General features: G+C 40.3%; 2 protein-coding genes across 2 annotated transcripts; one reads left to right on the top strand and one right to left on the bottom strand.

The window, feature by feature from the left end:
• Positions 1 to 2,216: 2,216 nt before the first annotated feature.
• Positions 2,217 to 9,848, top strand: Vdac2 (voltage dependent anion channel 2). Its single transcript, XM_015504599.2, has 6 exons — positions 2,217 to 2,589; positions 2,685 to 2,737; positions 3,182 to 3,409; positions 4,788 to 4,938; positions 7,702 to 7,759; positions 9,470 to 9,848. The coding sequence occupies exons 3-6, from the start codon at positions 3,321 to 3,323 to the stop codon at positions 9,559 to 9,561; spliced, it is 390 nt and encodes a 129-aa protein (XP_015360085.1). The 5' UTR covers positions 2,217 to 2,589; positions 2,685 to 2,737; positions 3,182 to 3,320; the 3' UTR covers positions 9,562 to 9,848.
• Positions 9,849 to 12,807: 2,959 nt separating this feature from the next.
• On the bottom strand, positions 12,808 to 13,908 carry Comtd1 (catechol-O-methyltransferase domain containing 1; the record flags this gene model as incomplete). The annotated part of the gene is made up of 4 exons (XM_015504573.2): positions 12,808 to 13,049; positions 13,284 to 13,417; positions 13,684 to 13,738; positions 13,816 to 13,908. Coding segments are annotated over 4 exons (435 nt in total), but the record flags the coding sequence as incomplete, so codon positions are not given.
• Positions 13,909 to 13,911: the final 3 nt, after the last annotated feature.

Here is a 13,911-nt window from a genome sequence, read left to right as displayed (position 1 = left end):
ATATATATATATATATAAAATAAGTGGTATTTATTAAAGATAATCTTGCAGGTTTTTTTTTTTATGCCCAGACTTGTTGATTTTCTGGGGTTTGTTATATCTGTCATTTGGTTTCTTTGATCTTCAAGGAAGCCTGGGTATTTAATTGGGTGTCTTACTTGGTTTGGTCAAGTTAGCAGGTTACAGAGCTGTGATTTGGTGGTTTTGATTTTGTTGTTGTTTACTACTGGTGTACACACTACAGCCTGGTGTTTTGTTTTGGTTTGTTTTTGGTGGCTGTGTGTTCCCATTCATAAACTATTGAGGCCCTTTAAAAACACTTGCTGTATATTTGTTGAAACACAAAAGACAAGCTTAATAAAGTAGAAATTCAGTCCTTGTGTTTTAAAAGCTCATTTTCTATTCAGAGAGCTAAGCTATAACCAGGGAATAATCAGAGAATCATATCAAGTAGTCAGATTAACCAAGATCTTTATTGGAAAGGACTTACTTTGAATAGGGTTAGGAAGTAGGTTTAAGATCACGAAAGATGTATAGGGACTGAATTAGAGTGTGATTTTATTTACACTTAATGTGTATTAACAATCTTGGTAGTGTATGATTTTATTTACACTTAATGTGTATTAACAATCTTGGTAGTGTATGCTGTAATATGTACCTTGCCCGAATCGGTTCCAGTAAGGCCTGCTTTCTCATTTCAGCAGTAGAGATGTTCAGGCCATTCCACAATGTAGAAGCGAAAATGTGTAAGGATGGAGTGAAGGGTATAAGCTCCACTATTGGTGTCATCTGGCTCAGTTCTTTTCCCATGAGGTGATGTTGATATTATGTCTTGAGGACTCCTTAGCATGTTTATAGGCTGGCGCTTCATCTTTGCACTGATGTATGGCAGTGGGTGGGGCCTTGAGTCATTAATCATTGTCCTTCAGATTTAAAAATTGCTATTCATAACCACTCCCCATTCAAACTGTTGGATGAATATGCTTCACATACATTGTTTTAATAATGTTTTCCTTTTGTGTAGAGTATGTAAAAATGTGTAAAGCCTTCAGTATCAGTTCAGTTTAATCCTCCAGAGGTAGACTTTATTATTTATGTTTGAGGAAGCAGACCCAAAAAAGTAAACTGTTTCTCAAGAGTTATTTATTTAATTAATAACATCCAGAACTGGATACCAGGACTCCTCTAACTTTATATCAAATATTTTTTCCTAATAAGCTAGTGCATTTTAGTATGAGATTGAGTACCAAGCTTTGATTTGAAATTCCTGTTAATGGAACCATCTAATTTCAGGAGATTGTATATAAGACCTAGGGATTTGGATCTGTTTAATTGCAGAGCAATAGTTACATAAATGTTCTGTTTTCTAAGTGAAGGATGGCTGGTATTCCCCCATTGATATTGTAGATATTTCTTAAATTGCTGCTGTCACCATTTCTGATCAGTTTATTATTATTATTTCAGATCAGGCTTCTTTAAACTTGGTTTTCTAGTGACCAGAGTGTAGAGCCATTATTAGTAGGTAAAATTGTGAATCAAACCCTCACAGGGCATTTTAATATTTTATCTTGGAAGATTTCATTTGCTTGCTTTTATACTGGACTCTTTTATTAGATACTTCGATCATCTGTAGCAGATTTTAAGTTTCAGATAAGTCCTTTATATCATACTGTTGTTTTCATTTGGTGGGCACTTAGGGATTGGCAAATTACCTATGTTTGCTACAAACACTAGATTAAATGCACTTCAAATTGACCCGTTAGATAATTTCTTTGGTATCTATTATACATAATGTAGTATGTATTATGTATAATATAAGCCAGCTGTAGAGTAAATCTGTAAACCACTGCCCCCCACCCCCTTTTTAATGAGAATGTGTAAAGTGGTTGGCAAGGAATGAAACCTGGTGAAAACTCTTATTTCAGAAAAAATGATCATCAAAGAATTTTTAAAAATATCTTGTTCATGACATGGACTTTGCTGTGGAGTGCTTTTACCTTTAAGAATTTTCAGGAAACATTTCATAATAAATAGAATCTCAATTGTTATAAACTCTGATTTCAGTGATGATATCTGTGATGAGCCCTACTGACAGTGTTTTATTCAGTAGCAGGTAGATTGGAGATAATGCCAAAACAGATATTTTTTCCCCCATCAATTTTTGAATCTCAAAATTGCAGTGGCTGAAGTTTCTTTAAAAGGTGAACATTTTGTTGTTCCCATGACAATTAGCCACAGGTTAACTTGTGATTGGTTGCGAATATAAGCTGTAATTAGGTTAAGGTGGCAATCAGTTACTTAAAGGCTAATTTGTCACTTTTAGTGGATGCTTAGGGAGTAGCATGATGTAAAGAGTTATAAGTGTTGTCTAAGGTTGGTAGTGAATTCTTCCAGGCTTGTGAGAAGGATTCATAAAGTTATTTATTGTCTTGTTAGGAATTCTCAACATCTGGTTCATCTAATACAGACACTGGTAAAGTTACTGGGACCTTGGAGACCAAATATAAATGGTGTGAGTATGGTCTGACTTTCACAGAAAAATGGAACACCGATAACACTCTGGGAACAGAAATCGCAATTGAAGACCAGGTAACATGTTGGAAATGTGCTTTAGTATTAATTTTTGGTTTTGTATCACAAAAAATAAATAAAGCTGAATGTAAGTTCTGTTTCTTCCAAAATAGATATGTCAAGGTTTAAAGCTGACATTTGATACTACCTTCTCACCAAACACAGGGTAAGCATGGACATTTTTATATGCATTAAATTTAAAAAGCATTATTCTTGTCAGTTTAGGAAAGTTGTGCATTTGTTGACATTTAGCTAAACTGTCTGGCAATGGCTAACCTCTGTTTCTGTTTTTGGAATACTGTGGTTGTTATCATTGGCTTACTTTCAAACATTTGCCTCTTCATTGTGGCATGAACTTGGGTAATTCACTTATTTCTAAGAGGCTTTCGTGATTGTCAGTTCTGCAAAGCAGTCTTCTTTGGTGGGAGTCCAGCTACTCCATGTGCCCTTGTCTTTAGTTCATTGAACTGTTTTTAACCCTGCGATTGTATTGTTACTTCCTTCCCAGTCATACTGCATTTTAACTCTATTTTGTGCTCTCTCTGCAGAAGTTATGTGTAAATTTTTGTTATCGGCATCAGTTTTAAGTCAGTTTTTCCCTCTTTTCCAGAAAGAAAAGTGGTAAAATCAAGTCCTCTTACAAGAGGGAGTGTATAAACCTTGGTTGTGATGTTGACTTTGATTTTGCTGGACCTGCAGTCCATGGTTCAGCTGTCTTTGGTTATGAGGGCTGGCTTGCTGGGTACCAGATGACCTTTGACAGTGCCAAATCAAAGCTGACAAGGAATAACTTTGCAGTGGGCTACAGGACTGGGGACTTTCAGCTACACACTAATGTGTAAGTACTTCTTTTGTAGGATATTGTGATTTAGATCCTCACAGGATGGTATTTGATGTCATTTCTAGTCATCTTTATTAATCTAGTTTCAACCCAAAGATGTTTCTTTTCTTTTCTTTTCTTTTTTTTTTTTTTTGTACTGAGCCACATCCTCAGCCTTTTTTTGTATTTTATTTAGAGACAAGGTCTCACTGAATTACTTAGGGTCTCACTAAGTTGATGAGGCTGGCTTTGAACTCAAAAACCTGCCTTAGCCTGCCAGGCCACAGGGATTACAGGTATGTGCCACTGTGCCTGGCAAGGGTTTTTCTTAACAAAATTGTCCTGGCTATTTCTAGGGTGACTGCCAGAAGCACAGAGTAAAAAATGTACCTTGGATGTTGAGAGAATAAATGTTCATTTCACAAGAAGTTTGATGTGCTATCCATCTAAATATCAATATTTTTTGGTACTGGGGATTAAACCCAGGGGTGCTTTGCTATATCCTCCCCCACCCCCAACCCCCTTAAAATTTTTTTTTGGGGGGATAGGGTATTGCTAAATTGCTGAGGCTGACCTTGAATTTGTGATCTTTCTACCTCAGCCTCAGCCTCCCAAGTTACTGGGATTATAGACATGAGCCACCACAGTGGGGTGATATGTTTATATTTTGAGAAGAATCATCAGACATTGGTAGACTGTTGCAATGCATTCATTTGATAGAATCACAAATGATGTGGAGAGTACTGATTTGTTAAGATTGCCTAAAATGTATGGATAGATATGTGGAAAGATATATCTATGGATAGATATATGGGAAGAACTTAACTTTTTTTCCATTATAGAAACAGTTTATTGGTAAATAACAAAAGCATAAAGAAGAAAATATTTCCATAATGTTATAAGCTAGATATAAAATGTTTATTAATGTTTTGGTATTTTGCCTTTTTATATGTTTATATATATATATAAATAAATAAAATATATTCATAAGGCTGTTCCCCTTACTTAGTACATTTAGATAATTTTCCCATAACTATGCATTTGAAAGCATGATTGGTCATGGTGGTGTGATAATTCCACTGGGTAAATGAACCATGATTTATTGTACCCATCGCTGAACTGGAGATATGGGTTAGGAAAAGACTTTCTATTTACTTTTCTATCTATCTATTTACTTTTCTTTCTTTCTATCTATCTATCTATCTATCTGTCTATCTATCTATCTATTTGCGGTTCTGGGACCTTGCACTTGCTAGGCAATTGCTCCACCGCTGAGCTGTATCACTAATCCTAGTAATGGTTTTTGTTTAAATGTAGTCCTACAATATCAGCCTGTGCCTTAGAAATGATTACATTGTCTGTTATTACAGATTTACTAATTTAAGATATCTTATAGCAATGATGGGACAGAATTTGGAGGATCCATCTATCAGAAAGTATGTGAAGATCTTGACACTTCAGTAAACCTTGCTTGGACATCAGGTACCAACAGCACTCGTTTTGGCATTGCAGCTAAATATCAGTTGGATCCCACTGCTTCCATTTCTGTGAGTACTTCTGTGGTCTTAATGGGGTTTTGGGTTGTAGGAATCAGTCTTTGAGTATATTGAATTGTGTTGAAAATTTGAATTACAATGCAAACAATCCCCAGTTTACATATTGATTAGGATTAGAATTTGGAACGCTGATCTTTCTATGGTGACAGTGTTAGGAGGTTTGATTTCCAGACCAAGCCACACAAGTTTGTTTAACCTCAAAAGCTGCTGAATTCATGTTAATAATAACCCTGAGCCCCAGGCTTGTCTAAGCCTAATGGTAACCAGTATTTTGGGCCCTGAGTAGTTCTTATTTGTGTTGGGGAATAATAGTACTTTTTGGTTTTGGCAGTATTAGGAATTGAACTTAGGGGTGCTCTGCACAAAGATACACCCCAAACCTTTTATTTTTAAGACAAGGGTTCACTAAGTTACTGAGGCTAGTCTCAAACTTGCAATCCTCCTGTTTTAGCTTCCTGAGTTGCTGAAATTACAGGAGTGCAACCCTGTGCCCAGCTGGAATAATAGCATTATTTCTTCAACTTTATCTTTTTATGGTTTATGAAGTATCTTCAGATTAGATCTGAAAGGTCATTGGTACACATACTGTTTTGCAGGTTAAGAAACCGAAGCTTGACAGAGGAAAGGACATAAAGCTATTGTTGTGGGGGAGGTGGAGTGGAAAGGGGAGAGGAGCCAGGACTTGGACCCACATGACTTTTAATTTCAGTCCTGTCTAGTGTGTGCAGCATATCTTGCTTTGCCCAAGACCTTTTCTAAAAGTCCTGCATCTTGAGAACTTCCTTACTCTTGCCAAGTGGGATGGTTGATCCCTATCCCTGTCCTTTTCTGCTGTTTATGCCTTCAGTCCACAGTGGTTTAAGGTAGGAGAAAGTGCACTGTGAGAGTGTAGAGGGGATGGCTTCAATTTCAGGCAGGTTAGCAGCTGTTCCTGTGTGTCAAGTTGCTTATTGGTCAGGAACTGCCTGTACTGTATGTACTGGGAATGAAAAAAAGTTAAGCCATCCATGAAAGTTATTTCTGTTACGTAAAGTGCTCTTCATTCCTAAGGACAGTATGTTTTTAATAATTTAGGCAGTTAAGTTTTAGTCCCATTCTTGTTTTATCTTAGTCCAGTTGTGATCAGAGAGAATGAGAAGCACCCAGAATGTTTTTCCCATTGGTAAAACTGTGATTCAGATATTTTCCCTTTCTTTCCCCTCCCTCCGTGCCTTTCTTCCTACCTTCCTTCTTTTTTAAAGTTGTTTATGGTTATACATAGTAGTTGGGCTTATGACAAACTCAGACCTGCATGGAAATCAATTGCAGTTCATGATTGCCCCCTTTTCTTCCCCCTTCACTGTTTCTAATTGCCCCGTAGCAATAAAAACTTCATAGTGCACTATTCTCTGAGAGTTGCATTACTGTTCTCTTCAATTGTATGACTGTGGCACCGTCATAGATTGAATGCCAGCCAACAGAAGCTCCTAGTGGTTCATGGTATAAAATGGGAAGAAAGCTGGGACCTGTGTGTCATTGAGTGACTGCTGGGAATTAGTTTGGAAACATCTAGCTTTTACACTTAAGTAGAGCCACTGTCACTCCAGTCCAGAAGCACCTAGAAAGCATTGCTTAACCCTCTTGTCATAGTTGGATGGTTGATTCCTACTTTTAAATAATAGGAACTTATATCAACAGTCTGAGACTCTTAATTTTTTGGGTAAAAGCAAGTCATTAGTGAGGGTATGTCTTCCTTAGACAAATAACTCACGTGATCAGTAGTGGCCCTTGAAGACTTGTTATAGTGTTGTGATTATAAGTGCTATGTGGTGACTTTTACTTGTACACTTAAATCATTTCATTCTGGGATTGTGTGTTGTTTCAATGTTACACATTGTAAGCATGTAGTCAGCAAATTATTCCAAGTCTGTTTTGCTCACAGGTTGTTTAACCACCTTTATAATACCATATTCAGAATACTGAAGAGCACAGTTACCTGGCTAGGCCCAGCTTAGGACCTGGAGATCAAGGCAGGTTGCTTCCATTTTAGCCATAGGCCTCTGAGTATGGCTTGATATTGTTAATGGAAATAGAGAATAGAGCTGGAAGGAGCTTCTCTTTACCTTATCTTGCTCTCCAGCATTCCTGCCAGTCCTTGAAAGTCTGTGACTAAATCCTAGAATGTTAAGATTCTACAAGGAAGGCAGGGCCCTGAATTGATAAAAGATGCCCTTTGGAACCTCCTCTCAGGCACAAGACTAGTTAACACAGCTAGAACCCAGTGGTTTAAAGAGAATTGTGAGAATGTGAAGTAATAGGCTATTATTTGGTCTATTCAGTGGAGGAAGGATTTCTATTTGAAGGTTTTAGGAAGAGTCCTGAAAGTAGTGATGTGTGTGTATAAGTCACAGAATTAAACTTTATACCCTACATGTCAGAGCTGGTGTGTGTCACCTCTAGTGAGCCTGGTGTGCTTCATTGGCCACATGGTTTATGTGAGAGTAGTTAGGTTCTTACACTGTATGGACAATTCGTGGTCTGTGGACACATCCTAATAGATGTCAAGATGTTGGGCCCAACTCACAATTTGATTTTGAGTCGAATGCACAAGAATTAAGTGGATCTGGATTTTATTTGGCTTAGTACACAATGTTAAATTTTCTCACATGAATTAACAAGTTGAACTCTTCATACCTACACGATAGGGAAACATACAGGAGCTTTGTCTTTGCATGTAAAGTTTTTTCTTACAGTTATTTTTGAATTTTATTTTAGGCAAAGGTCAACAACTCTAGTTTAATTGGAGTGGGCTACACTCAGACTCTGAGGCCTGGTAAGTATTGTTGATAAAGTAGGATTGTTTCATCAATATTTTATTTTTTTATAGTTATTTTTGGTATAGGGGGTTGAACCTACATGTCAGGTGCTTTACCACTGAGCTACATCCCCAGCACCCCCCGTCCTCCCCACCTACCTTTTTTTCTGAAAAAAGTCTTGTTAAGTTACTGAGGGTCTTACTAAATTGCTAAAACTGGCCTTAAACCTCATGACTCTCTGCCTTCATCTCCTGAGTTGCTGAAATTATAGCTGTGTGCCACCACACTCAGCTTGATAGTATTTTTTTTTTAAATATATTTTTTTAGATGTGTGGACCTTTATTTTATTCATTTATTTGTATGTGGTGCTGAGAATCTAACTTAGTGCCTCACACATGCTAGGCAATCATTCTACCACTGAGCCACAGCCTCAGCCCCGAGCCTGATAGTATTTTAAAAGTTAATTTTAATTTCTGATTTGCAGATCTTTAAAGCCTATAGAAGACTGATTATTCCTTTTTTTTTGCTCCTTAGAATAACATTCTCCTGCTTTAAACCACAATACTTTTGTCACATTTAAGACAACAGTGACTCCTTATTATTTAATATCCATTCCCTGTTCAGTTTCATCACGTATCTGAGATGTCTTACATTTATTTTTATTTTGTCAAAGTTCAATCGTTGTTTTGGCTCTGTCTCTGTAGACTCTTTTATGTAGGATTTTGTACCTTGCTGTTTTTTATAGCAGGACTTCTCCAACTTGAGCATGCACTTAATTGACCTGGGAAGGCTTCTTTAAATGCAGATTCTGATCCAATAGGTCTGAGATGGGGAGTTCTGTATTTTTAGCCTGCTCCTCAGATTCCCCTAGTCCTAGAAAATTTCACTATCAAGGATCTAAAGTTTTTATCTCCCTCCCAATAAGGATTTTGTCCCCAAATTTATTTTGACTAGTTTAAAGAAAAGTCAGAAGAATGATACAATGAATACCCATCTACCTTTTCTTTGCATTCACTAGTTACTGCCATATATCACTTTCATAGTACATGTAATCCCCCCCCTTTTTGGCACATGCTTTTTTTTTTTTTTTTTTTTTTAAAGAGAGAGAAAGAGAGAATTTTAACATTTATTTTTTAGTTTTCGGCGGACACAACATCTTTGTATGTGGTGCTGAGGATCGAACCCGGGCTGCATGCATGCCAGGCGAGCGCGCTACCGCTTGAGCCACATCCCCAGCCCTGGCACATGCTTTTAAATAGTGTTTTGCAGACGTGTAGATTCACAACCCTAACATGTATAGCCTAAGAGTAAGATATTTTTCTTCATAACTATAATACTATCATCATATCTAAGACTATAATTTACCTAAGATGTAAACTATGTTCAGGTTCCCCACTTGTCCCCAAAAGTCTCTATTGTTTTTCCTTTCTGGGGTCCAATTATGATTTGGTCTCCCCAGTATATTTTGGTCCAGACAGTATGAGCATTATTGCATTTCCTATAACACTTTTGAACTAATGTTCTGTAACTTGCTAACCTTACCTCATGAAGATAAGATGCATTATAGTAACCTAACCCAGCTCTCACAGTACCTGGATACTTCCAGGCGCCCTCTGGTGGCTGGTACTAGTATTTCAACTGCAGGCTGAGGAAGTTACAGCCAGGCTTTGTGTGGTTATTAAAGTGAACTCTTGCAGGCCCCTCATAGTGGTTTGCTTTGTTTACAGGTGTGAAGCTTACACTGTCGGCTCTGGTAGATGGGAAGAGCATTAATGCTGGAGGCCACAAACTTGGGCTTGCTCTGGAATTGGAGGCTTAATCCAGCTAAAAGAAACCTCTGGGAATGGATATCAGATTTGGCCTTAATATATTTCCATTGTGACCAGCAGGCATTTTTCCCCCCAAGAAGGTGATCAAAACAAGGATGATCTGAACAAGAGCTGTATTTTAAATATTTAGACAGTTACTTGTTAGCTGGTTTCTAGTTGAATTGGTTATCTAGTTACCAATGCTGCAGTCATGCAGTCACCTATACATTATTTAAATGTATTTAACTGTTAAATGCGCTACCCACCAATAATGAAATAGACCTTTATGAAAACTGTGCAATTGTGTGCATGTTTGTTTTTATGTTCCCTTTAACATCGAATATTGCCATAGAATAAGATGGATCAGTGGATGTTTTAAGATGAGGGTAAAGATTTTTTTGTTAAATTCAACCATAATTAGAATTACTTTTGGTATCCCAAAACATTACAAATTATGAATAAAACAAGTATACATAATTAATGGCTCCAAGTATTTGCAGTTAAAAATTTGCCAGCTAGGGTCAAATCTCCCTGATATTTAGCTGATTCTTTATTTTTCTGGTGAGCATTTTGCTCTTAATTCTGTGCCACAAGTCCTGTCTCTCTAGAATTCCAGGAGCTTTTTGAGACTACAATAAAATAAGAGGATATACCCAGTTATACTCTTCAGTTTCTAAGTTTGTACAGAATTACACTGATTCATTGTTAACCTCAGGAATGGTGGGAGAAAGTGATGAGAATAGGACAATGTAGGGATCATGCTGGAAGATTATATATGCACACCAGTGCCCCTGTGAGCTATTGTTTGGGCTTGCCCCGGAATTGGAAGCTTAATTCACCTGAAAGAAACCTCTGGGAATCAGAAGATTTGACCTCAGTATATTTCTGTTGTGACCTGCAGGCTTTTTCCCCACAAGAAGGTGATCAAGGATGATCTAAACAAGAATTGTATTTTAAATCTTCAGTTACTTGTTAGTTGGTTTCTAGTGAAACTGGTTATCTGGTGACCAGTGGTGTACCCCTAAATCAGTGGGATGGGAGGTAAAATGTAGACAGCATTGATAACCATAGGGTCTGAGAGGGGAAATATGGGTCCTAGTGGGAAGTCATCACATCGCTCTTTTCCATCCAGGCCGACATTGACTGGAAAGCTGTGTTAACCTGTGAGATCAACGGCAATCCTCTTGGCCTTCATCTGGGCATGAATGATTGATGTTAATGGGTGATTCTGGTTGGAAAAGTCTAAAGAACAAGTTTTGTGATAGGAGGTGCTAGTTTGAAGGATAAAGCCAAAGAGAAGGGGAAATTTGTTGAACACATCTGAAGTACAAAACCTAAAGCTCAGTTTGCAGCTTGAGAGAACAGATTAAGACAATGGAGTACTTTGGGACTCATCATTCAAGAAATGATAACATGCTAAAAACTTCCAGGTTGAAAAGAATCTGATGAGAATAGAATTCAAGCAAGCTCTCCATACAGAGACTAAGAGGGACAAGAGGCCTTTTTTGGTCTGTTATGGTTTAGATATGAGGTATCCCCCAGAAGCTCGTATGTGAGACAATGCAGGAAAGTTTAGATGTGAAATGATTGGGTTATGAAAGGTTTAACCAATTCAGTGAATCCCATGCTAGGCATTGACTAGTAACTTGATAGCCAGTAGGGTATAGCTGGAGAAGGTGGGGCATGCCTTTGGGGCTTATATTTTGTTGTGGTGAGGAGTGCTGTCTCTGCTTCCTAGTGTGATGTTCCCAGATGTTTTCCTTTCCTACACACTTCGGCCATGATGTTTTGCCTCACTTGAGACCCCAAAGAATGGAGTCAGCCATCTATGACTTAAGACCTCTGAAACTGTGAACCCCCAAATAAACTTTTTCTCCTCTAATTGTTCTTGTCAGGTCCTTTGGTCACAACAGTGAAAAAGCTGATAAAATAGGTCGCACTTGTTTTTCCTAAGGAATTCAACGTAGTGGCTCATGTAAATAGGGATGGATTCTCCAAAAGGCTGTCTCCCCAGACACATGCTGCCTCCTATGGGCATGGGAGCAGGTTGGAGGTTGCAATTTGAGTTAGACGTATTGCTAGATAAGAAAATGAAAAGGTGTCCCTACATGCTAGGTATGAAAACAACACTTGTACTTGGTGTAGGCTAGACCTGCAGGGAGGAAATCTGGTCTTCTAAATGACCTTTTGCTTCTCAGCTAATCATTGTGCTTTCTGCTGCAGTTGAAGTTCATCTGATTCAGTAATCTGGACTGTAGTGCACACAGGTTTGAGTTACTCGGTCACCTGTGTGCATCCTAATAAGCTTTTATGAGTTAGAGAGAATAGGGTAGTTGTAATATCTAGGACCCTGAGGATTGTGGAGAATGCCAGGTAAATCCTTGGAGCAGCAAGATTATGAAAATCTGCAGTTACAGGTTCATGCATCTCCTATAACTTCTTCTAGTAGTCTTCAGGTGCAATTCCACCACCAGGTCTTAACAGGTGGCAGCAAAGCCTATTGTAAGTGCCCTTTTGCCTGAGGCCTTGAAGTTATTGGAAAGAACCTGACTTTCATTCGTCTTAGAGACAAGATCTTCCTGTGGGTTGGGGATATTTGAAGCAAAGAATCTGGCTTGAAGGTCCCTTAAGCCTAACTGCCTTTTCCTCTCCTTTAAACCAGCATGCTGGAAAACCTAAAGTTCTCTTTGTCTAGGAAATGTGTTTAAAATTGTCATACTGAAGGTCTGCTACCGCCAGGCTTGTTGCTTCACGTCTTGGATAGCAGTCCCCTCATCTTCAGGACGTAAGGGGGACATTAGGGTATATATTCAAGCCAAACTTGAGGTTCTCAGAGGTAAGGCAGGGGAGCTGATATTTCTCTGAAAATGTGGACAAATGGCTGACAGAACTAGCATAACTTATAGAAATACCTGTGGCAGTGCTGGTCCCCTGCAAGTCCTTTCACACTGACAGATCCCAGATGAGGTCTCCCCACCAGTCCCAGTTGCACTGTGCCAGGAATTTCACCTGTCCCTGATGGAGACATAGAAATGGGACCAAGAGGGGATGCACTTTGAATCCAGCCCTCAGACCCTGTTAGGGGGAGGCAAGCTTAAGTTGTTGGGGCCTCTGGCCGCTACATGTAGCCAATTAAAACTATACTGCAAGAAGTGAAGGGCTGAGACATCAAGGACCCCTTTCACTGAAGAAGCTACTTGTGCTGAAACTCTTCCCCACCCCCATTCAGTGCCAGATAGGGAGGAAACTCAGGAGGATTTAATTCCCAGCCCCACTTTATTACAGGATTTAAAACTGAAGTCTGGTTCCAGGTTCCCTCTCTGAGCTCACAGGCTAAAGGCCAGGCTTAGATCTTGAAGGCCAAGGTGAGGCCGTCGCCTAAGGGCAGGAGGCTGATGTAAACCCTGGCATCCCGCCGGATGCGCTCATTTAGGTTTCGCACACTCTCAGCAGCGGTGTCCCCTGGTTGAGGCTGTAGCACCTCTCCGTTCCAAAGTACCTGTGGAGGGGCGGAGCCAACCAGGCCGTGGAGGCGGGACCTCAGAGAGGTGCTGAGTAGCGGGCAGGGCAAGAGCTGGAGACTCAGAACTCCAGTAGGGGAATGCCTACGGACCCAGCTGAGGGGAGAGAGGGGAGGAACCTGCAGTGTACCTGTGCTTTGGGCACAGGCAGGAGCCATGAGAAGTGGCAGCCTGGAGAGGGGATTTGCTTTTCACCCGGGTCTAGCCCTTACTCTAGGGATGGCGAGCATGCCTCCGGGGCGCAGCAGCTGCAGACATCGCTCATAGTAGGCTGTGCAGTTCTCTTTGTCCGCGTCCACCACCGCCACGTCGAAGGTGCTGGCCTCTCCTGCCGCCAGGAGCTCGTCTTGCAGGAAAGAGGGGCAGATGGCACCTGAGTCTCAGGTCCGGGTAGCCGGAAGTCCCTGCCCAAACCAGGCCAGGTGTTGTGATAGGCTGGGCCCGGCCACGCAGGGACACCGACCCTGTCCACCGCATGTGGCAAAATACCATGAGGCCTGGTGAAGGGAGGGGACGTCAGTACCCTCAGCCCGCTGGGCAGACCTGGCCACTAGCTTTCACTCGGTGGCTCTATTTCATAAATGGAAAGGCCTTTCCTGCTCCGGGACTCACCCAAGGTCTCCAGGGCTGGCTTCAGCCGAAGGTCGATTTTGTGATCCATCTCAGCCTGCGGAAGAAGCGAGGTCAGAGCCAGCATGCTCCCTCGCCCGGAACTGACCGGCTTCAGGTGTATGGGACACTCACCTTCCTCCACAGCGGCCGCCCCAGCTCCGGGGGCCCTGCGTCCACCTCGCAGGTCACCACACGCCCGGCGGGGGGCAGCGCCAGGGCCAGTGCCAG

The sequence above is a fragment of the Marmota marmota genome, unplaced genomic scaffold (genome assembly GCF_001458135.2).
Source record: "Marmota marmota marmota unplaced genomic scaffold, marMar, whole genome shotgun sequence".
In the NCBI taxonomy this organism is placed as follows: domain Eukaryota; kingdom Metazoa; phylum Chordata; class Mammalia; order Rodentia; family Sciuridae; genus Marmota; species Marmota marmota.
This window is presented reverse-complemented; position numbering and strand designations above follow the sequence as displayed.

Bases quoted from the DNA above. Each gene is read 5' to 3' on its own strand.
- Vdac2 (XM_015504599.2), top strand. From the start codon at position 3,321: ATGACCTTTGACAGTGCCAAATCAAAGCTGACAAGGAATAACTTTGCA. The intron at 3,410-4,787 runs GTAAGTACTTCT...GATATCTTATAG, and splicing joins TTTCAGCTACACACTAATGT to CAATGATGGGACAGAATTTG. The intron at 7,760-9,469 runs GTAAGTATTGTT...CTTTGTTTACAG, and splicing joins CACTCAGACTCTGAGGCCTG to GTGTGAAGCTTACACTGTCG.